This window comes from Apostichopus japonicus, chromosome 19, assembly GCF_037975245.1.
Source record: "Apostichopus japonicus isolate 1M-3 chromosome 19, ASM3797524v1, whole genome shotgun sequence".
NCBI lineage: Eukaryota > Metazoa > Echinodermata > Holothuroidea > Aspidochirotida > Stichopodidae > Apostichopus > Apostichopus japonicus.
Window position 1 is genome coordinate 21,111,761 of NC_092579.1, and position 25,571 is coordinate 21,137,331.

Below are 25,571 nucleotides of genomic sequence, written 5' to 3' on the forward strand. Positions count from 1 at the left end.
CCTGCCTAATTTGTTCGCTTGGAAATAATGTCAGGTTGTGCCATCAAGCTTTCACAGAACCTACTCGATCACTGTAAACAAGTCAGCCTATATTAGTGTCCCGAGGATACGAGCATCGAATGTATTACTCCGAAGATAAACGGAATGGAGGGAAATGTTAATTTCTGAAAGCAAGGCAAATGTATTATTTCTCATTTATGGTCGATATTCTCCTTTTAGTATGTATATGATCGGACGGAAATTGCATGTAAACAAAGTGTGAGCAGACGATTTTCAGTGTCCATATAGGACCGAATTTCCCGTGACGTGGGAAATGAAAATGTATAAATATGTCTGTAAGTGTGCAAAAAGTTTGAGGAGCAATTTAGGTGTGAGTAGTAATTTATGGTGACCATTCACCAGCACGTTCCAAACTGCCATCTGCAGTAGAGACAAACTAGAAGACTATTATGAATTAAGTATAGGTATTTAGGTTACTGATGTATATAACACCTTATTGAGGGACTGGTCGATGTTTGCACAAGCCGACGCCTTAGGAGAGTCTGTTAGACGATCCTCATTCATGGTCGCGCTACCCGCCCTTATATAGATGTACTCATGACCATTGTGCGCGGATGAGATGGGCGCCATCTGCATTAGTAGATTTAGTAGTATAAGTAGATCTTAAGCATTAATTAAAATCGACTGTAAGTAATTAATTAATTTTTATGGCGGTATTTATGCATATACTTGTAATCCGTCTGTTACTTCATGGTAAATAGATAGTATTAACCCTGAGGGTTGCAGGAGAATATAGTGTTGTACACTCAATTCAATATAACGGTCGGCTCTTATATATATATATCTATCCTCGCAAAAGTACTAGGTGACTCATTGCAGAAGTTGCAACACTGCTTCCCTTGATCATGCAACTGTATCTTGTGCATGGTTGCATCACTAGTGCATGTCGGTTCATGAAATATTTGTTGCAATAAACTGTAGTGTTCGTGCCGAGTGTAATCTAATCAGAGACGTGTATTGTAATATATATACAATCAGCGATACAATAGGGGAGTCTATCGCAAATACTATTGAGTAGGTTTAAGTGTTTCCTGATTCAGTATCTACTGGTCAGTGAATACAATGGTAATTTTGTGTATGATCGCTCCCACTGCCCGTCTCAGTAATACTTTCCCTGTTTCAGTTTCTGATATATAAACACTGGCGTTAAAAGAAATTCTGGAACGAGGCAGCACCACAATTAAATGGCAATACAAATTATGCATACGTTATATATGTTTCAGGTTTGCTTTACCATTGTCAAGATCTATAGGAATGTCGGGGAGGGGTACTCGTCATCGGTAACTAGGGGTTAAGTGATTGCACATGATGGGGACCCCAATTGCTACCCTGGACCCCAATTGCTAATCTAAACCGGTACGATCGAGTTTTGAACACAGAATTGCATATGTGCTGGCGACATGTAACTATCGATGCCTATTATAAGCTTATGTTCAATTCAGAGCAGTATATAGACATGGCTCTGATTCAGTTGAGAGGTAAGTGACTAAAGATCGTTAGTTCTGATGCTCTCCACAGTGGCGTAGGAAGGTACTTTTGAGTGGGGGGGCTGAAGACTGATGGCCGGCCTGGGGGAGGGGTCTAAGGGGAGGGGTTTCCCCTCCCCTTTGGAATTTTTTGCATTTCCAGGTGGCCTTAGATGCAATTTGGTGCAATATAGCACACTTCAACACCCACTCCATTTTGTAAACTTAATTTTGTATTTTCACCTGGCCTTAGATGCAATTTGGTGCTCCAAATGAGATTTTTTTTCTCATTTGGAAATGAAAAAGGGGTTTTCTGACTTGCGGAGCGGGGGGGGGGGCGGAATGATACTTCCGCCCCTCCACATTTTTCACTGGGGGGCTAGGGCCCCCCAGCCCCCCCGGTTCCTACGCCTTTGGCTCTCCATATGACGATATCAACCTCTACCACATAATTTTATGGGTATTTCGTTTTTTCATGCAAACGATAACATACTGCTATAGGCCTACTGTTGCTTACGAATGAAAAAAAGGTCAAAAAAAAAAAAAAAAAATACTGTCAATGATCGGCTCACAATGCACGTTGAGACGTAACTTTTGGCATATCACGAGTTAGCATGTCATAAAAGTTTGATTTTGGTTACAACATTCACATGTGTTTCACGAGTTTGTTCATAAGAGCAGTACGGATAGTAACTAAAGTTTTCAAATCGTTTTCAACTTTTAGTGAAGTGAAAGCAGTACACACGGGAACAGGAAATAACAGCATTTACATTACCAATAATTTATTTCTTAATCAGACGCAGCGTATTATGGCTTATAAAGAGCTCTTGGCTTATGTTTTGTATGTGATATAGAGTCTACGTTGAAATAGCGGATAATTCGCATTCATTCTGAGACCTATCAATTTATCTTTTGAATCTCTCTGAATGGCGTACACAGTGTATTGCTCAATTTGTTGATGTTATTTGTTTGCATTGACTTGAGCTAGCTGTACTGCATAACTATAGTTCGACGTCAGAAGCAGATAACAGACACCTCGAATAATCCCAGGACCTAGACTAGCCTATACCAACAATACCGTATTTGCAAAATTATCTGGTTGGAATAAACAAGGAAAAGGATAGCCCTTAGCAAAGAGAAAAGGGAATAACCATTGGATCTGTTACTCCATATTTCAGCCGAACATTTTTGGCCTGTCGTCAATTCGAACAAACATTTTAGCTTGTGGCCTAATTACTAAATAAGCCTTCAAATCATAGGACCACACGGCTTGACTTGTCAGGATGCTTCTTAAAGAGTATCGCATTTGTATGCCTCTAACAGTAGAGGAGGTAGGTTATATTTGATTTTTTATCATTCTTCTATGGTATTAAAAGAGATTACAGTAAGCCTAGACCCAAGTTTAACCTACCAAGTACCAGTACCATAGGTCTTCCCTCACGAAAGAAATAGGACTAACTTGGTCTAGGCTAGCCCAGGTTTAATGTTATTGTTACTGTTACTATGTTAGTGATGTTAGGTGTACAGTAGCCTAACCTGGGTATAGCTATGTAAACGTGTAATTTAGGCTAACTGAGGCCTAGGCCTACAAGTTGACTTGATCAACAGTTACATCTGGGTAGTCTGGCCCTTTGTGACTAAAGTTAGTAGGTCTACTGTTGCTAACTTAAGAAATTACCCTGCCAACATTGCCTGCACATTGAAGTGGGCTACTGCTTAAAATTCTATACTTCTGTTTTATAGTTGTGCATGTAATTTTTTTTTTTTTACTTAGCCAGTGTCCTTTTTATATTTTATGTTTTAGCTCCAATGAAAAACAATCCTTTGAGTTTTATTTGGATTCTAAATAACCTTGAAACTTCAGGTTTAACATTAGGCTAAGTGATAGGGTCAGTAAGTTGGAAGCAAAGGTCTTACTCTAGAGGCTGGAACAAGTGGAAGGGACTTGGGCCTAACGCCATGAGAATTGAAATTGTCAATTTTGTGTTCAAACAAATTGTCAACATGTTGAAATTTTAGGAGGACATATTTTCATTATTGCATTTATATATGACTCTTCCAGGATTTCATTATGTTTACATTGCACATTCCTTTTCAGCTAAGCAGAAATGCAGATCAGTTTTGGCAATTACTGCATTTGGGTACTATGTGTAATAGGCCTAGGCATATACTGTATACCCTTATACCTTATTTGATACTGTTTGACGATGTGGAAATTGCATTTGTGTGATGGAGTGCCTTTTAAAAAAAATAAAACAAATACACAACATTGCTTAATATTAACAATTTCGACGGCAGTCTGCAACTCTGCAGGGAGCATGTAGTCAGTGGAGTTTGCACTGTAGTCAGTGGAGCATTCAGTCAGTGGATGCAAATCTAAAACTATTCTCATGGCCTTTAAACATTAGGCCTTATTGAAATATTCATGGGTAGGCTACAGATACTGACATTAAAACAGCCATTTTAATGTCATCACAGATATCAATAAAGAAGATTCTCCCATCCTTGTTTAAAGCCCCTGTACTGCCATTCATTGGCTGCAATTCCCATATTTCTTTTGGTTGTTTGTTTGTATGTGACGTGTGTCAGTTTCTACAAGGATAGCAGGCCTTACAAGTATCAGAAGTACAGTAGCCTTTTGTGTTTTTTTAAAAGAATCTATAAAAATTTGCTTAAAAAAATTACAAGATAAAGATATTCCCATGCATGCAATATGCATGATGTAGTACTGACTATTCAGTTCTGTAGCTCCTTAGCAATCATGCAGTCACTATAGGTTTAGGACCGTCCATTCATTCAATTCCGGAGGTTGTTAAAACTTATTGACTTCAAATATGAACATTCAGAGTAGGCCTATATAGGAGACATTTAATGGAAATGATAGCGCAAGGACACTGGCAGAAGAAAGTTGGTCCAGCTACATATAATATAGTACAGTAGCTGGTCCATCTTTATGTATGTATAATATAGTAGGTCCAGCTACATATATAATTGTAGGTCCACCTATATTTATAGTAGCTAAGTAGCTGGTCCATATACATATGGTAGCTGGTCCAGCTACATATATTATAGTAGGTCCCTACATATATATATATAGTGGCTGGTCCATAATATAGTAGGTCCAGCTACATATTATATTTTTGCTGGTACATCTACATACAAGATTATATATAGTAGCTGGTACATATATATTAAAGTAGGTCCGGCTACATATAGTATACTGTAGTAGCTGGTCTATCTTTATGTATGTATAATATATAATATAGTAGGTCCAGCTACATATATAATTGTAGGTCCACCTATATTTATAGTAGCTAACTAGCTGGTCCATGTACATATGGTAGTTGGTCTACTTATGTCCAGCTACATATATTATTGTAGGTCCACCTACAGTACATATATAGTAGCTGGTTCATAAAATAGTAGGTCCAGCTACATATCATATAGTACAGCTAGTTCAGCTACATAATATAGTAGGTCCAGCTACAGTACTTAGCTAATCCACCTACATATATAATAGTAGGTCTAGCTACATATAGTAGCTGGTACATCTACATATAATATAATAGCTGGTTCATCTACATTTAATTAGCTAGTCCAGCTACATATAGTAGTTGTCTAGCTACATATAATAAAGTAGATCCAGCTACATATTATATAGTAGCTGATCCATCTACATATATATTATATAGTTGGTCCAGTTTCATATAATATATTAGCTGGTCCATCTACATGTAATATATATACTTAGCTAGTCCAGCTACATAATATAGTTGGTCTGTAGGCAAACTATCTAAGCGTAGCACCACCATGAGTTGGCGCGAAGCGTACAAGAATATTTTGACCGAAAATACCTCCCAGATTGCTGGAAATGGCACTTCCCAGAACTTGTAAATTGCATCCAAGCATATTCTATTTTGAAATTACTAACGATATCATGAAACCAAACCAAACAAATGCTCAAGTGGGGGGGACGGTTTCCCCAGTGGGGGGGGGACGGTTTCCCCTTTGCCCCCTCCCCTTGGCTACGTGACTGGCCAAATGTAAGCATGAAACTACTGTATGTGCACATAATTGGAAGAAATTTACAAATTAATGAATCCAACTACAGTGTATACTGTACATCATTAACAACTTAAGCATCTGAAACCTCCTTCCTCAATGCTATACTGTGCTTTCCTATTCTATTAGTGTTGATATTAGTGTAAAAATGCATAAATTGTTTTTAATGTCATGAGGGGCCATTTCTATACCTGTTGTAAAATGGGTATATAGTTTAATAAGTACTCAGATATGTAGTGGCAAGTAGTGTACTTGCCAACTTTTTATCTTTTTATCAGAAGAATTGTTATCTTCTTACAGTGGTTATTTGTATTGCAACATCCAGTGTGGTCTTCTGTTACTGTGTACAGTATGTCACAAGTACTGTTTAATTGCAAACTACTGTATAAGGTTTCAGTTTCTAATTTCTAATTTTATAATTACACAGTGATATTAAGGTAGATGAGACACTGGACATAAACTGTACATTGAAGTAAGTATACATGATAGAAGCCATCATGACAGATGATATGAATATATTTAAATTTGTCAGTAAATTTGATTGTCCAAATATGTGCTATCAATCAGAATATATAACCTAATAACCTATTACCTATAACCTAATAATAACTTAATTGTGAGTTACTAATTAATTTAACCGTCAGAAATTTGGGCAGCATGCATGTTTTTTTATTTTTTTTATCTTTGGTACCCTAACTACTGTTTGTGTGTAGCTGTAAATGTTGACATGCCAAATTTTATCATACCGTAGGCCTAATTCGGGTCTGATTTTCGAAAGTTTACTGGTTGTGTAGCCACGATTGTCATGGACTCATGACTGGTCTAACTCAGCTTGTCAGATGGACAAAGATAGAACAGTCTAAGGAAGTAAGGATATAAAGCTTAAGCCCCATGATACTTTTTTATTATAAACATCAACTAACCGATCCCTAACTTTGCAATTGTTCATTGTACTATTTGTGTAGCTATTAATCACACAATGTACCCTTTTGCCAAACTTTTGGCCATTCACACAGATCTGCAATTATACACCAAATTAACTAAAATCTTACTGCAATGCTATTCATGATCTTGACTAACAGCTTTGTCAGATTCACTTCAGATGATGACGGGGGAAGTCAATAAATATGCAGATCTATGTTTGATAATTTGCTTAAATTGGTATTGCACACACGCATGCTTTAATTATTCATTTAAAAGGGTGTCTAGGCATTGAAGCTGACGTAATTGCATGTTTTATCTTTCTTCAATTATTTTACAAAATTAGTCTTTTTGTGGTTTAAAAAAAAAAATCTAGGAGAATTTCAGAGGTTGATCAAATGTAATATTATCATACTGTACTGTGTACAGTACTTTGAGCACTCATTATTGGGTATTTTTGTAGAATGTTTGAAATGAACACAAAGAGCTCTTTGGATTACTGTAGGGAAATAGAGTCGAATTTCCTTGGTTGGATCCATGGACAAGAAATTAACTGTACAGTTACCTTGAATATAGTCACAAGTAAACCACTTAAATTCAACCTGTAGCTTTAAGTTACAGTATATGACAGTTAAAGTGCCAAAAAAAAAAAAAAAGTTCAAAAATAAGTATTAAAGAAAAGACCTGTTAATTTTGACAAGCAAGCAATTCTCAGCGATGAATCCTTGAAACTTTACCCAGACAGCATAAATTTGATGAATGACACTGTTTGGTACACTGTTCAAGAATGATAACAAACTGAATAATAGGAAAGCCCAAATGCTATATTATTTTGGTTTGCCTTCAAAAAAAAAGAGAAAAGTAAAAATGAAAAAGAAATAAAAACTATTTTTCATCTCTAGGGACAAAAGAGAGGTAGGGCTGCATATTTCGAAAAAAATTTGAAATTTGATTTTTTTTTTTTTAAATTAAAAATATTTGAGAAGATAAATCTCACTTGGTTTTTATGTCTGGATCAGTTGCAACATTTAAGTATTTAAGCAACTTTATGAATTGATTTTGATCAATTTTTTTTGATGTATATGTTAAATGTTAAAAATGATATCGTAACAACTGACATGGGTGATTCGCTGGATTTGCCAAGGAATCCTCACAGTTTGCAACCTGTCTCCATACAACTACTGCACTCTAGCTCTAGGGCTATGGTGTCTAGAGTTCTTGAACTGCTAACATTTTAGCACTGTACACTGGTCTTTTAATAGCGACTGGCCACCTCCAATCTACCCAATCCTTCTTATTCTACCATTCAAGTGTCTAGAACATGTTTTTGTTCAAGAAATTTGGTTGGATCCAAAATTTTCTGGTGCCTTATATTATCTTTTGAGGAATTATCAAAGGCTATGCATCTCAGGCCCTAAAGGCATGCTATCATGCTACCCCTTGATAAGTATCCTTTACATTTTCCATATTCACTTCTTCATGTCCTGTTTCTTGTATTACATACTTCCTGTATTTTTACCCCCTTGCTTCTACGACAGAAATAAGTACCATTTTTCAATGCTTGTTTACTTAATTTATTGTATTTAAAATTGTTCAACCCTGTGGACTGCACTTTCCTCCTAGAACAATCTCTTATCCAGCATGTTTAATCAAATTGCAAATTTTGATCGTTGAAAATTGTAGTGAAAAGACGCAAAACTTAAACTTTCCAACCATATCTTTGTGTTTCATTTTGCAATGGATATTTATCCTTCAATTTCCAGCGTGGTTGCATAAACTGATTACCTCCACACCTTACAAAATATTAAAAGAATTGCAATTACCTTGGGGAATTTTTTTAATAATTTATCGGGGCAGAGGTCTTTTTGGGTGACCCACATCTTCCAGTAACTAAGCAGTCTGCAGTGTAAACAGATTCAAAGCGAAAAACTAGGGTGAGCTATGCCTGTTATTAAGTATTACAACCTAAGACCATTTAGCAATTATAAGTGACCATCGTGCATTCCATTCGTTTAGAAATTTAATGAAAACCGATTAAAGTTCTTGTTTGGCCATCCATAGAATATATAAGCCAATCAATATAGAGAAGGAAAGACTGTAACCCTATAATTGTAAATGAGGGAAAGGGACATAGTCTCGAGGGAAATAGGGTAGAGTAGTTGAATGGTAATATACTGAATATTGCATGAATCTTATATTAGGAAGTTGGTCAATTCTTAGGTGATCGATAGTGTTCTTATGTGTTAGTACATACAGTAAACTGTGATAGCAGGGCAAATTTTTCAGGCTTTTCCTGGTTGTCCCTTGAACAACTACTGTACGGTATTATATGCTGTGGTTGTCCTAACAGGAAATTGAGTTGTCTACCAAAATAAGAAATGAAAAAAAAATGAAAAGGGTACTGTATATACTGTACCAAAATAACAAAGAATGATGAACAAGTATACACTGTAGGAGAGATGTGTGGGTTTGTTGAAAAGAAAACCGGTTTCAGGCCAGTAAACTTCCCTTCCAGGAAGTTTGGGTGGTTCCATAGGCCTACTACTGTACAATGTTTGTATTATTATATTGTGTTTATTATTTTATTTTGCATCATTATATGTGGCCACTTTGGACAGAGGGTTGTAAGACTGAAATTGAGTAGATTCATTATTACCTGAATTTTTAAATTTCCTGCTTCAGCCAGCTGGCCCAATATTGACTGTATCTTTCCCTTGCAATTTAGCTTGTAATTGTACGGTGATTACATAATGTTTGCACACTGCAAACAAAGCACTGTCTGATCTCATAAAAGTTAGGTAAAATATCACTTACTATTTTATATGCACTCTTGTTACGATTATTTCCTTTGGCTGCATGTTGACAAAGTTCTTCCGTTGCAGTGTTCAAATTACTACAATCCTATAGAGGTAAGGTAATACTGTATGTTGTATGTTGACATTTTGTATGGCCGGTTGACATTCTGAGGAACATTACCAACACGTACAGTACTGTATGAAGGAACGGATCTGAATCTCTGTTTGATTTGTATAATTTCCACAAATGATCAAATTAGGTGATCATGCTTTTTACAGATGAAACAAAACATGAAATTTGGGACAATCTTTCCAAATGAAGAACAACCAATCCCCCCCCCCCCCCCACCCTGTTCTTTTGTTATTTCTGCCATTAAATCACAGTGATGTACATTTGTTAATAGATAGGTATAGCAATGAGGCAGCCGGACCAGAAGTAAGATTATATAAATAAAATGTACACAGATCTGACAGTTATATGCCTGACAGGTTCCCAATCATTTGTGAATGTTACATAATACTTAATTGGTCAGAGTATTAACACAGAGTTACAATTCAATGCAAAATGTATCTTGAAAAGGAAATTGGGGGAGAGAAACAGATTCCCAAAATGTTTTATTTTCTGCCTTTTGGTTTTTACTCTTTTCCTCCTTGAGATTCAGGGATTTGATGAACATGGTTACAGTATTTAGTACCTACAGTAGTGTTAGACTCCTCTCTCCTATAGCATCTACAATTATGATGAAATAATAAATTTTGCACAATTTGCATCCTTCTTCACATCTATTTAACCATATGGCAGTGAAAAGGATGTAAGTCACTGACCCTTAACTAACTTTAAATCCAAAGATGTAGCTTCATATTTGAACCTGTTGATTAAAATTATGGATTCAAGTTTTTCAAAAGTATTTCCAAGAGGTTTCAAGTCCCAAACCTCCAAATCATTGGCAGACATTGAGAAGTATCAAGTACCTGTATGAAGATACAGTGTCTCCTTCGTAGACAATGCTTGTAAGATGACCAGCATTAAACTTCCATCTAATTGAAAGTTGGATCACCATTATTTGACTTTATAGAATATTTAGGATTAATAAAAGTGGCCTGTAAAATGATAGACCAGAGAAAAGTGATTTTTAACAGATGAAGGAAAAATGTATATTTACTAGGTATCCTGGTGAACTTGTGTTAGAAATTGACATCCAATTTCCTACTTCAAAATTTGGGTTACATCTAAATATGAACATAATACAGTCAGTGGTATATTGTTCATTTTAAAGTTGGAACCCTACCAAATCCATGATAAAAATAATAAAAGGGGAAAAAGAAAAGAGTGCAACTATGACATCACACCTGTTTGCTTCAAGTTCACCTATTGCACAATCTGTGACAATTTAAATCATCGATATCTTGATAATACTATTGTTTGCACAGTAGGAGTCTGTTGTATAGAAATTTCTCTGCGATAGTGTTACTCATTCATTGTTCTCTGGACTCTCCTTGCATGTTCTCACCTACAGTATGCAATACTTGTTGAGCAAAGCAGAATCCTTGAAATCAATTCGTACAAACAGGTCTCTCTTTCTTGTACAGGTCTTGAAACTAAGAAGAAAGTGGATTGGATCCCAGATATGAGATGGAGAGAAAGGGAGGGAGGGGGAGGGAGGGATGTGAGGAAGGAGGGTGAGGAGGGAAGGTGAGGAGGGAGGGAGGGAGGGAGGGGAAGGGAGGGGGAGGGAGGGGGAGTTCAAGGACATCACCAATTTCACAAAGTATGTAAATGGTAGAGTGCATTGGAAGATTGCTGCGCATGTTGTTAGCATGATCCCTTGTAAATAAACAAACAAAAACAGTTTTTGGGAAAACCCCGAATAAAGTCCTAGATTGTGAGATATATTGGTTTATCTGATAATTATTAATAGAACTGTACCAATAATGTAATTTGCTCTCATTTTTGAGCTGTAGTCCTGAATGTTGTGTGCAGCAGATGTTATGAGCATGCAAACATAACAAGCTATAAACCTCCATCTATTTGAGAAACTCAGTTGGTGTTTGTTCTTTTATAAAATTATAATGCTACATTTTGAATATTAAGCATGAAAAATGTGTCTTCACTCTACAGGATTAGTCAATCAATCAATTAATCAAAGGAACTTATGTTGAACCTACTATGCAAACTCCAGGCAACTACTATGCAAAGTGCAAAACATGTTCAGCCTAATTAGAGTTAAAGTCATGTTCTTGAGTAGAGATACTGTAGGTCGTAATACGAATAAGAAGTACGCAGAGATAGCAAGCTTCATTGTCATCTTTGCACTCGTGTATGAATTTATTTAAATGAAATTCGTTAGGTCGTCTTGTCCAGTACCTACAAAACAAATAGAAGGTCAACATATCTTGTCCTTCACAGGATTTAACTCTGGGAAAGGCCAAGTTGATGTATGGAAAGCTCATAAGAGCTCTTCAATGCACTCTCTGTGAATGAATATAAATTCAAAATTGATTCACATGGTAACCAAAATATTTCCATACTTGAAGTCCTTTATTTCCAAGTACAAAGTTTATTTTGCAACAAAAACCTTTCCAATTTTGGGAGATCCAGTATGATTCACTGGATTGTTGTTTCAAAACTTCTCACACAGTAGTTTCAATTTACGCTGTTTCATAATACACCAAAAGTATTGTATTATAACCATTGGGACAAACATTGTTGTATGGAGCACAATAACTCTAGCGCAGGGTAAGACGTCAAAGCTTTTTTTTATAACTTTTTCATCAAACTCCAAAATATAACTGAAGTTTGGCACATGACCTTGACTAGGTATGAATGTAAATTGAATGAGGAGAAAAGAAGGATTAGGGTTGATATATATATTGGATCATTCTCGTTGTGGCTGAACTCATAGTGACCTAAAGCTGCAGCAAACTCTACACGTGGTAACAAACCAACTGCTGAATATGTGTTACACTGAGGAGCCTAGGAGGGGGTGGGGATGGGGGGGGTTGTGGCATTGTGCCCATTACACTTTCCTTGTCAGACTTACCCATAATACATTTATCAAATGAAAAGGGTTTATATTTAGAGGTGATTGTTGCTTGTGACAAACAAAACACTACAGTTAACAAAAGAAAACAAAGTAGCTATTATGAGTGTGCATTTACTGTATATATTGCCAATAAAATGTGCACTTCTCCAATGAAGCGAGTATATATCACACATGTCAACTTTTTATAATATCATGATAGCAATGAAAAATATATGCCAAGTTGTTGGGATTTATGTGTTTAATATATATTTCTTTTTCATTTTTTGACCACGAATGTTTAGTTTGGTTTTAATGGTGATATATATGTACAGTACAGTATATACAAAGAGAAGTCAAAGCACTTAGTCTGTAAGTTCATCAGGCCTGAGGGTTGTGAAATGTTGGACAAACCGGTCGTCTTGTATATAGCTTCGATTTCAGAAATGATGGATCCGGGAGATAGATGATGATGATTGCTCTGCCTCTAAAGATATCATCAAGTTGTTGTCAGGATAATGGAGTGACTGTTGTATAATTGAGTGTGACTTGGAACTCAGGATGTAGTTCTCGTTTTGAATTACCTTTTACAACCGGTGTGTAGTGTTGTAAATTACAAGGGGGTGAATCAACTCGCTGCACTTTGTAAACCCAAAATAAGTGTATTGAAGTACAAAAATAAATTAGCAAAGATTTGTAGGAAACAAATAAGGTATGTTTCGAAGCAAGATTCATAGATCCGAAATGAACCAAAGCAGTTTTTCGTGTTTTGAAATGTATTCTCACCTGTCTCTGTCGGTCCAATCCATAGTATGTTCAAATGCAAGACATGGATGTTTCCCTGGCATTATTTAGGCCTGCTCATACTGTACACTAGCCAGTTAAAATACAAATTCTCACTTTACCTACAAATATAACTTCAATAAGTAACAAAGTATGCTTGGTGGTGTTTGGATATTCTTTTACACAGGGTTAAATAAAGAGATTGTAAACAACCCCTTAGTTATCAGAGAGATGTCGTTGGAACAATTCTTTATATGAAGCATAAATCAAAGTTGGCTCTGTTCCATAAATTTCCCTTTGCTCTAGAGACATTCCAGAGAAATTCCAGTTTATCCGGTTCTGTTAAGACATGTGATCTTGGTCTTGGTGACGTCAAGAGCAATGTTAACAGAAATCAATTTTTTTCAAAACTTCTTAGGAGCTGTATGTGTCATATTACACAATATTTTCAGATGTGTACCAAATTTAGAAAAAAATTTACCATGTATAATATAGAAAAACGTGTTGATGCTCAACTGAATTTCAAGTTGCCTATAGTGGTACCCGGTCAGATTTCTTGGTGTTATATTATTGTACGAAAATAAACTTTGACTACAAGCACAGTGGGGACAAAATTGTGTACTTTTGAGATTGAACATTGACAGCTTCCAATAAATTTGTGCATTTTAGAAACTTATATATGGTAATGAAATACTGAGGATTTGTGTACAAACACTACCGTAAATGCTCAATTAGGAGTAGTTAGATTGTGTATAACCACTGTAATTATGTTGAATATCAGAATTATATTGGAGGGGTGTCAAACTATCTAATAATATGCTTGGTGGGATCTAGACAGAATGGAGAGAGTTAAATAACTATAATACAACATGAAGTTTTTTTGTTGTACTAGTTTCCTTCAAAAAAAAAACTAGTTCAGTGTTGAATAGAATGATTGTATCAGTTTCATTTCGTTGGTAGGATATGTTCATGACCCTTCCAGGAAATGGGTACACTCTCTGGTTGGAACATGATTAATTGTTATGGGAACCAATTTCAACCAAACATTCATGTTGACAAACATTACTTTAAGTACCAGTAAATAACTAGTCATTGCACAATAATGATCTAGTCTTCAACTTGGAATATAGTCATGGCTTAAAATAGGGGTGAGGGGGGGGGGGGGGATGCACTGAATGTAACAACTGACATTGTGTGTTTGGGGGAATGCTGAATATTACACAGAATTGTTTGAAAGGTATTATGTCCAACAAAATGCTTTAATCAATAGTGGTTAGCAAAGATATCAGTTGATATCTTTGAAATTGATATCTAGTAAAGATATTGATGGTTAGTAAAGATATTGAGCTACTGTATTCCTACCGGAGAATACTAAGATAGGTATGCCAACTACAGTATACATGAATATGATGTAAGGAAGTTCTTCAGACTGGTAAAAATAGGGAGTATCCTTGTGCTATGACACAATCCCATGGTGGGATTTTAAGTATATATTGTTCGAATGAACGGTCAAGTACTTTTACTGAAATATGTAATAATAGTATTGATCAGAGTATATTCCCCCCGTTTGGAAGCACGCAATGACTGCACCAGTACCCAAGGTTTCTAACCCCACTACTATACATAAATACAGACCATTTGATCTAACCAATATTGGATTAAATTGCAGGCAAAAGACATTGTCACCATTTATTACCAAAGCTATTGGCCTACATGGGGATAATTGCCAATTTACTTCACTCCTCTCTTACCTGTCTCCATTGTACTTATGCACTTAATCTACCTAGCCTACACCAGTTGGTAACATTTTAGCACTGTGCCCCCCACATAACACCTACTGTACTCCCTCGATCTTCCTTCCAAATCTACCATCCTCAAGGCTTACAACAGTTTGTGTATAAAAAGGGAGTATCATGTACCGATGCTATTTTAACACAAGTTTGTTAATGATATAGTCACAGGTTTAAATTATAAAGATACCACAGTGTCCAAAGTAATATTTCTTGATTTTTCAAGTGCGCTTAACAGTTTTACCTAATTATTTAATACATGATCTACATTTTGAAACTTGTTGATTGTGAATACTAACCTTTTAAATGTCCTTTGTTTTATTGCATAATTTACTCGCTTAAAGCATATATATACCCAAATATTTCAGGTTTGACTAAAGATCCTTTTGGATCCAGTTGAGAAAACCTTTAATGTTCAAACATCAGATTTGAAAGATTTACAGACCTATCCTCTCAGTGTTGATGTGCATTTTGGAAAAGAAATAAACTTTGTATGATACCATGTACAGTAATACTTACTGTATGAGGACAGTATCAAACAGCCGCATGAACAAAGTTAAATGCCGATCTTGCGGTGCCTTTCTCTGTTTAGAGGGCCTCTTGTAATGAGTTCCTAATGACTGGGATAAATTTGACACCAGATGTATCGAACTGATTAAATGGTAAATGGCAAGAAAACAGAAGAGAGCGACATGATGTATGGCTTATATGTTAGTTATCAAATTTTAATGATTAATAAATTTTATGTGAGTGATTGCACTCGTAGTCACATGTGAAGTTTTATCTTTGAGTATATGTGACATTCATATCTCTCCAGAGGCTCTGAAAACTTCACTTTTCAAAGTGCCTGGTGGTGCATTAACACTCGATTTTGTTCTTCGTATCTTTAAGACAATTTGAAGCACTGGTAAAGATTTTGTTTGTCACAGACTGGCGGTCAAACATCAGTTCTAATTTTATAGTGTTTATATTGCCCTTTTCAAATTGTATGACTCTTGTAATATAGTATGTGACCAAAGCAGGTCATTATCAAAGGAACTCTTGGTCTTTTCAGAAAGATTGAAACATTTAGGGTGATGTCTGGGTGGGAGGGAGAGTGGAGGGGAGGGGTGTTGCTATTTAGTCAAACTTAGAATGTTGTAGACTCCCTAGCTACAGAGGAGAGTGGTGACGTATCAGTTGTTGAGGTTATAGGGCTGTAGGGTGATGTCTGGGTGGGAGGGAGAAGAGGGGGGAGGGGGGAGGGCTGTTGCTGTTTAGTCAGACTTAGAATGTTGCAGATCTACCAGCTAGGGAGGAGAGTGTAGACTTATCAGTTGTTGAGGTTATAGGGAAGGCAATTATATTTGAGTCTAAAGAGAACTTAGGATTAATGTGAGCACCAAAACGTTGTCCCGATGGAAACCAGTAAATGGGATTCAAATGGATAACACTGTCCGCAGGATGAGTGGGACCATCAATCTGAAGTGTCTGGTGGTTAACAGGGAATATTTTCGTTTCCAAACTTTGTGCTGCAGGTTTGAAGGTTCTGCATATTGCCTCGTATGAAGTACTATGGTTTCTGTGTATAAAAAAAAGTCGCTATAGAAATTTGCACTTTGCACATCAGAAGTAATTTGACCATTTTGCTATATGGGATACCAGATAAATTACTCCCTGGGCTTTTAAAGGGTAGAAGGTTTCTTTGTGTCATTTGATCTAAACATAGTATAGTAAGAGTGTCAATGTTGTGAGGTGACAGGTAAGCTGATCACTCACAAACTTCCAAAGTGTGTGAAGTGATTTGTCACAACCATCTGTTAGCATATCTTAATTGAGCATTGACACTGGGTGTTCCTGCGCTGCTTCCTATTTACAGTACTCTTCTTTTCTTACGTACCACATTTACTAGCTGCACATCACTGCCAAGCATGGGTGGAGGGGTATGGTGGAGGGGAATGGGGAGGGAGAATGGGGGAGGGAGAATGGGGGAGGGAGAATGGGGGAGGGGGCATGGGGGAGGGGCATGGGGGAGGGGGAACTCATGTCATGGGAAGTTAAGAAAACTATGGGAAGCATGGGAAGATGATGATGGTGAGATGATAGCTAAGTTATCTTTTTTGTTTTGGGAGGGGGGGGGGGCACAGTAGGGGTGTGCAGAGGTACTAATTTTTAATTCAACTTTTTATTTTCGTAGCCTTTCACCGTTTTTTGTCTTCATGTCTTTCCCATGTCTTAACTCTTTGCAGTATCGTGTCGGTCAGCTGTACATGATTGCCAAACATAGTGAAGAGCAATCACAGACAGGAGAAGGAGTCGAAGTCCTGAAGAATGAAGATTGTTGTGATCCAGTCCACGGTAAAGGAAGATTCACAGAAAAGAGAATATACGTTTCCAGGTAACCAGAAACCTACGTACGATTTTCTACGGAAACGTGCGTACCTGATGAAAAATTGACAATATCTTTGCATGTTATTAGGATACTGTTTGTAACAAATGTTCCAAATATATCTACGGAATATTAAAATGAGAAACGTGATGTGAAGTAGCCAAATGATCAGTAAGTCATCCTTGTTTTCAAGAAAAGATTGAAAAGATTGCAATGACTGGATCATTCCATCCGGACAAGTACGTATGTACGTCAGTAGTTGGCACTTTCAAACCCCAAAGTGTTATTTGTTTTAAATATTCATAATATTTAACGGTAAGAGAAGAAAAATTATGGCTTTTGCGTTCATGGAAAAATCACAAAATTTCATGAAAATTGTGTCTTCTTCGTGTGTCCTCTATATATACAACTGATTAAGTCCGACTCGGTGGAGAAAAAAATCCATTCTAAACCAAGCAGCTTTGTATTTCTTATCATTTTTTTTGTGTGTGATATAAATACATTTAATTAATGATTGGTTGTTCTTCCATCTCTCCTTTCAGTAGATTACCCGTTTGGAGTCAACGACTTATAGCGAAGATATGCAACTATTTCTATGTTACAGAGAAGGCATGGAACTTTTATCCTTTCACAATAACAGGTGAGAATCTATTTTCATCATCATCTTTCTACCTTTCTGATTTACCTGGAAACCTAAGAGAGTTGCTCCCCTGAAAGCAATTTTCGAATTGTCATAATGGATTAAGGCACGAGATCACCTTTGGGGTGTCATACTTTTTAATCTACTCGAGATTACCCATCACGAAAGATCTCAGATGGAAGACGAAGGAAAAAGCTACTTTCCGTTCCGGCCCTTAGGAAAGATATGTGGTATTTTAACACTTCAGTTAGGGTGTCGTGCTTCATACGGTAGGCAATTGAAGAATACCGAAACAAAATGCGACACTACGTTAATGGCAAAGCTGCGGAAATGCATCATTAATGCGCCACAGAACGGAAGATAATTTGAGCCACTGAAGTTTTGAATCATCGGTTCTAAATCAAATCGGTTCTGAATCAAAACAAAGATCTGAAAAATGTTCTTGAAAACTTGACTTGTATTCCACAGACTGATTGTGCAGTGGAATGTTGTTATTTTTATTATTGGCTTGGAATGGTAGTAAAATGTCCAAAAGATTAATTTCAGTAAAAAATGAGGAATCTCTTTGCCGCTGGTCTTATCTCCAAGGGAACCTTAAAACAATCATTTTTCTTTCTCAACACATTGAATGTAATGTCATCACAAGCTAATGTAATCGTAGGTACATACTGTACTCTAGTTTCAATACAGCACATAGAAATGGGTACAGATTTGCACTGTGGCCCGTCAAATCAAATTCGTTGTAGGTAACGACCAGCAAATCCTTAGAGGGTTGCCACAGCTGTGGTCTAAACTGGTCGTCATGGCAAATCCCGCCAATGAAACGTCGTGCCTTCTTGGTGCTGAATTTCCCTTTACACTACCAGTAACTACTGGGACGGTGTCACTGGTGTAATCTGGTTGCTACAGAAACATGCTATGTTGATTTCTAATGTTTCATTTCTCTTGACATCATAACTAAGCATTGCAAAGGGTAAGTTTTCTTGAATTTAATCTGGTTGTCCTGGGAATTTATATGATAGAGAAACATGGTTCTTGAATGCTGGTAGTCTATACAGTATGCTCTACAATTACACAGTCATCAGATCTGCATTTATGCATTCTGTTTTGAAAACAAACTAACAGGTCCCTCACCCTGCAATCGATTTTGGTAATGTTGTATACTTGTATAGTTAAATGATCACACAATCATGACAACGTACTTTTCCTCCAAATGTTTTGGCTCGTGCGTCACGATTAATGTTTTCTTCTCGACCAAAACACTAACAGAAGACGGAACACCTGTGTTTTAGTTTGAATGTTTCCTTCGTATTCCCTCTCGGCCCAAAGAGGCCAAAATTTGAAGCAAAAAGAGTACATTGTGGTGATTGTGTGGTTTACTTACAACACAATAGCACTGTGAAAACATATTGTTTAGACTGTCAAGGTTGAATGTGTGATTAGGGCTTTTGAACAAACTCGTTCACTATAACTGTCGATAGGGGCGTTAATTTGGTGATATCTAGTAACTATGGGAGTTCTCGGAGAAACATACATAATGCACCAATCGAATGCTGGCGTTGCTCTTCCTATCATACAGTACGTAGCAGTTTTGGAGGGTGCAGTCTGGTTCAGTCTGGTTGCCATGGGAATTCATATCTTGATAAAAATTTTACAACTTGAACTTGGATGATAGTTTTCCTTTCCCTGTTACAAGGAACCTGTTACAAAATAGCTGTTGGGATCGTAAAGATTGATCTAGTCTGGGTGCCATGAGAACTCATAAAAAGGAACTAGGAACTTTACTTTAATGCTGGTGCTTCTTTCCCTAATTGACCAATCATCTCCTACCTGTCTCCTTTTCTAAGGCAATTAGTAGCTTTTGTTTGGAGGATAAATGGAGTCTGGTTTAGTCATGGTTGCCTGGGTATTCATATATGAGAAACTTTCTGCTTCACTTCTGGTGTTGTTTTGGTATGTGTGACTTTCAACATTGTATTTGAATATCAACATGGAAGATCATCCCTTTTAAATTTGTCAGGTAGCTTGAAGAATCTTGCATTTTTTCAAGCCTATTTCCATGACAAAGTGTGTTTGCTTTCTCAAGTCATCCTCAGGGCTCGACATAATCTTGGGATGGGGCAAGGGATACTGTATGTACCACCATTTGTAGTCTATAGCAATTTGGAGGGGCACGTGAATCAGATTGAAAGACATAACGGAACCAATGACAACGTTCAAACGGCATCAATAGTTTTATCCTCTTATTTATTAATAATTGCTTTGTTACAGAACAAATATATAGAATTTCAATCTTTTGATTCCAGAGCAAATAGAAAGGACACTGATGGTACAGTATACATGTGCAACTTAAGACTCACATTTGTTTTGGGGGGGATGGGTATTTTGTGTGATTCATAAATATAAGGGTGCACGTTGATGGCAAAACCTGTTTGTGCCAGTTTGTAGTTTTGTAGCCCTAGATGTGTTACCATTTGATTGCTAGCATACTTGACAGTTTTATATCCCTGTCGTCTCCCTATTCAGAACAACCGCAGAACGTAGGTGTGTTTTAAACATCAAGCAGCATCTCCCGTCACACATAGATTCACACATAGATTCACACATGATGAGGGAGTAGTAAGTCCTGCAATTACAGATGTTTGATGCATTATGATTTTCAAACAGATGTCTCTTAAACCTTGTGGTTGACTTTGTTATCGTCATGAAAGCGATGAAACTGATCAGCAGCTGTTTTTCAACTGTCTGGTTAGCCGAAACTGCTTCATAGCGTTCATGTCGAGTAAGACACTAGTCGCTTCAGTGAAGGGAAAGGTGGGTATGGTAGAGAAGGAGGTGCAGTGCATAAACATCTTTTATTGTATTTTCAGCAGTGATGAATCCATGTGATATATTTCAAGCCTTTCCCCAACTTTCTCTTACCTGCCTCCATTTTTGATATGCATTCAAATCAACCTACTTTAGCTTACAAAAGTTAGTAACATTTCAGCACTGTGCCCCCCCCCCTTCCCCTGATCTACAGTACTTCAGGGTCAAATGCCCACTCCCTATTCTAGTGACTGTACGGTTATACCAGTTTTGTTGTTTCTGAAACTTTTCATTTCTTATTTATTTTTGCATCCATTAGTGTAACATAGACACATGGAGTATGGGAATAATCTTTAGCACAAATAACGATTAGTCTTCCACAATGTTACAACAGATGTTTACAATCTGTAGAAGACCTACACTAATTCATTCTATTTCAGAGGTACAGTACCAATTAATGCAATCTACCTACTGTAGACCTACCACACTTTCATTGCAGATGAACCTAGCCTAGCCTCCCTAAATTAAAACTATCAGAGTTGAAGTAAGACAACTCGTACCAAAACATTGCAAGGTAGCAACCTGAGTGAATCTGCCGCGGGCCGAAAATGGTTTTGAAACAAAACCAGGTGCTTGAAGCAGATGCTGTACTGCAGCTGGGTGTCAGTTTTGTTTTGCTGATGGTTTTTTATACTAAATTCTCATAGCAGTATAAGATTGGTCATTAATTAGCTTGACAAGTCAGTTTTCCTTAACATTAATGGAAAATAAAGTCAAACGTTTTGAAAATGTTCAAAAATTACCTAAATTTAAATTTTAGTGTTTGACATTCATGAACAATATCTGGGTGCAGAGGACCATCGAGGATGGATTGAGTCAAATTCTTTACTACTGTAGCTCGTTAACCTTCATTTGAAAAAAAACAAAAGCATAAAATGCAGTGTTATCTTAATATGACTAAAACTGTACATGGAAAGTGTGGTCAAACCTGACCAAACACACAAGGCTCCTTTAAAGAAATAGACAGAGGGGGAAAAAAAATAATTGAACTTTTTAAAACAGAGCATATTAACGGGTAATACATAGAATGGACACAGTAGTATTACAGGTAGCTTGTTATATATGCTATCAGCTCATTCTGTATAAAACAACATCGTATCTTCCTCTGCTTGAATATTTTGTTAGCCTAGCTGTCAATGGTTATCCTCTGGAGATGTTTGTGGTAGTCTCCTGTACCTTAAAAATGAAACATAACAATTTTTCACCCAATTGATTTTTGCCATTTTTTTCCTGGTAAAATCAATTCCCATGATGCTTTTTGTATCACCCAACTCATTTCTAGAAAATGACCCTGTCGGCCATCTGAATTGAATTTCAAGTTTTTGAAAAGTTTTGAGATGGAAAAATTGTAAACATAAAGAGAGATTGCATCAATCAATATTTGAAAGTCAACATTCCAATTTTTACTTTGAAGAGAGAATAAAACAGATAGAGAGAGAGAGAGAGAGATAAATTAAGAGACAAATAGAAATAAAGTTAAGTTGATTTGGCATTTTGTTTCATATATACTGTAGGAAATTAAGTTGTGCCAGAATTTTGAAATTCCTTGCTTTTAAAGAGAAGTTGTGATAAAATAATTTCCAAGGGGAAACCAATTGCCTTCAGCCTCCTCCATCTTTTGCCATAAATTTTGCAAATTACTTGCCCAGAGCTTAGCTCTTCTTCTCCTCGAAATCCCTTTTATCTGTCTGTTATTATTAATGTTTGGATGGGGAGGGGGGTGGGGGCGGGGGGGCTGAAAGATGCAGCATTATGCAGATGAACTCAAGTGTACTACACATTAAGAATAAGAAGTGACGCATTTTTATAAAACTTGATATTTTTAGTGATTGAATCGATCTATACTACCGTAGTCGTTTATCTCGGAAAGAGACCAAGAGTCTTAATTGAATTGACGATGCAGGGAGTGTACAACATTCTGAAAACTACCACACAAAATGTGACACGTTGCAATGGGGAACGGAATTTAATTAACTTGATAATGAATTTGAACATTCAACTTTGAACAAACTGTCGTCTTCATATTTCTGATACTTTTGTAAGATAGAAAATCATGTATCTGAGAGCATTCCAAGTGTGAAAAAAATAGAATAGTAAGTCGGTTGTTGTCAAGGAAGCACTACAGTGTTTTTGTTTGGTTTTGTTGCATAGTAATTTAGACAGTGCTTCGTGTAGGAAAGAACTTTGATATGATCAGATAGAAGTACTGTATGGAAGTCTCACATTATTGTAGCTTTGTGTCATTGTGACCTGTTACCTATGTAAAATGTATAGAGATGTTTCTTGCAGGGGCCAGCATTGCTGTACTTATGAACCCACTTCTATTGTTCAAAGCTAAGCCCAATTAGAAGTTTGAGTTTGTGATGGTATAGTACCAACAGCAACATGCATTAATCATTGCTCAATTGTAGGAGCAGTAACATGAAAGAAATGAAATTAAAGCCTTGGTAACATTGAGAATGCAAGAGGGATCATCCGATACATGAATGGCTGTCAACTGTAGACGCAGTGTGAACGCTCAAAGATCCTGCCTCTGCATGGGACGGTCACGGCTGTAAATTGAATGCTCGGGGGATCACATGACCTGAGCCGTTGTCATTTCCGCACAAACACAGAGAGGAGCGAGTCTAAAAGAGAGCGCACTTTAGTGATATATAACTATAGCTGATTTTGAAGTTATCAGTGTTGTAACCTTTAAATTGCGCTTGCACAAATTATATTTCTTTCGAACAGGTCCAACTATTTTTGTTCTCACCTCTCCATGCTTCTATGGTTTTACAATTTAGTTTTACAATATCCCAGTTGGAAAATAAGATCCTCCCTTTTGTAAGCATTGAATTTGCATGTGCACTTTGACAACTTGCCAAAATGGCTATGTGATTTAAATTTCAGGGTAATCTATGTGGTGTGCTTTCTCACCAAGACCATGAGTAAAGGCACATAAACCGAATTTTAGATCCTTGCCCATGCAGCACCTCCTTGGAGCCATGTCTTGAGATGTCCCCCTTCTATTGATTGGTGTAGATACCTGTTACTGTGGTTCACTGTATGTACAGTGATCATGTTCCTACAAGATGAACCTTGCAAGTGTACTATATGTACAGTATGCTACATACAGATGATGAACCCAGGCTGCTGCGTCTCTTGCAAATACCTCATTGTTTGTTTTTTGTTGTTGCAAGCTGGCAGTTTTACCAATTTTTACGTTTAATACTCGATATATCAAGGTTGCTGTTGATGCAAACTAGGACACCTAGACTCACCTAGTATCTTATAGATTTTTCTCAAATTTGAGTTATCTGTGCAGTTAATGGAAAAATTCAAAATTCGCAAAATTTTGACTTCTGTCGTCGGAATGTGTTTTCATGCGGTCATATTCATATGGGATTTAAGTAAATTGAATGTCAGTTGCAGCAATTAATTTATCTAAATCAATAATTCCGCAATTTGTAAAACATTGATTGTTTTGTGTACATAGGTATAGAATTTAGCAATGAGGCTATATTCAAGCATGTTGTAATTTATGTCACAGACACGACCACGACAAGGCACAACAGACACGACCAGCTGCTTTAAACCCTCACCCACTTCTTTCCACTTTAATAACCCTTACAGCTGTTGACCATGTGTCCAGCTGCTGCCAGGGAAGATATCTAAAGGAGTAAGTCATTTCATCTCGACACATTGCTCGATGTGTGGGGGTTTTGATCAATACCGATTCACATGTAAGAATTCATCAGTGGTGTAGTGGGAATGGTTCCTGATACAGCTGCACATGCATGCATGCTTGAATTTATGGGTTCATTTCTGCTTTAAGCTGTGCTGTAGGGAAAATGTGTCATACAGTATTAATAGTGTAATACATTATTGGGTGTGTATGTGTGCAAAACTATATATACTGTTTTGTTACATGTGTAATAGCATACAGTACTGTACATCCATGCATGTACTCTATGTACTGTAGTGTACATATCTATGTATGAGGGTACAGATCTGTATTTATAGTCCTTACATCTAGTCAAGATTGATAGATATGATATAGTGCAGATATTCCGTATTATTCAGGCAAAGGAAATTATTCCTAACTATTTATTTATTAGTATTGGATTATTGAAAATAGTTATAACAGGAAATAATCTATCCGAACGGTCCAGCAAACTGTACATATACTTAGCTAAATGATATGTAAAATTATGCGCACATTGCTATGCAAATGCAAAATGTGTAACAGTAATATTTTACGCCAGAACCATATAGTACATTATATTGAGTACAGTGTAGTTTATATACAGAGACATCAAAACTGCTACGAAAACCAACTTTAAGCTCTAAGTCACTCCCTGGAGAATCGTTTCTCAGTTTCTATCCACATAACTTCCTCTTTACTGAGCGTGCTTGTACCTATAAAAGTTAGTACAAAAGTATGTGTATCAAAGCTTGTGGTAGAAATTACACTGTTTAAAGAGATTGTGCATTTGAATTTGTGCGGGCTTATTCCATATTATTTCAGTTGAATACAGTAATCCTATCCCATTCCTCATATTGGATTATTTCAAACAGGTTGACATCTCCTCATAATTCCCAGCACTATAGACTCTTTGCTTAAATATATCTTCAGTAGATCTAAATCCCTAGGAAGTGTTTGTTACTATGGTTTGAAAGGATTGAGCTGAAACACATGTAATGGTATTGCGTAAATCATATACACACAGCGGATTCAACCATATACCTAGCGAAGTTAACCATGTATACACACCGGATTCAACCATGTATACACAGGGGATTCAACCATATACAC

General features: G+C 36.7%; 1 protein-coding gene across 2 annotated transcripts; it reads left to right on the forward strand.

Annotated features, from left to right (window-relative positions):
- Positions 1-19: 19 nt before the first annotated feature.
- LOC139959601 (cytoplasmic phosphatidylinositol transfer protein 1-like) lies at positions 20-24,453 on the forward strand. Of its 2 annotated transcripts, none has more exons than XM_071957331.1 (4): positions 20-181; positions 17,126-17,274; positions 17,808-17,905; positions 24,389-24,453. In XM_071957331.1, exons 1-4 carry the CDS (start codon positions 155-157, stop codon positions 24,436-24,438), a joined length of 324 nt encoding a protein of 107 aa, XP_071813432.1. In that variant the 5' UTR covers positions 20-154; the 3' UTR covers positions 24,439-24,453. The 2 variants fall into 2 exon arrangements, with proteins under 2 accessions (XP_071813432.1, XP_071813431.1); XM_071957330.1 differs by lacking the exon at positions 20-181 and adding an exon at positions 2,191-2,857.
- Positions 24,454-25,571: the final 1,118 nt, after the last annotated feature.

What these genes read in the sequence shown, in the direction of transcription:
- LOC139959601 (XM_071957330.1), top strand. Translation starts at nt 2,810, where the DNA reads ATGCTTCTTAAAGAGTATCGCATTTGTATGCCTCTAACAGTAGAGGAG. An exon ending in TGCCTCTAACAGTAGAGGAG is followed by an intron (nt 2,858 to 17,125) that starts GTAGGTTATATT and finishes AACTCTTTGCAG; the next exon opens with TATCGTGTCGGTCAGCTGTA. An exon ending in TTATCCTTTCACAATAACAG is followed by an intron (nt 17,906 to 24,388) that starts GTGAGAATCTAT and finishes TAACCCTTACAG; the next exon opens with CTGTTGACCATGTGTCCAGC.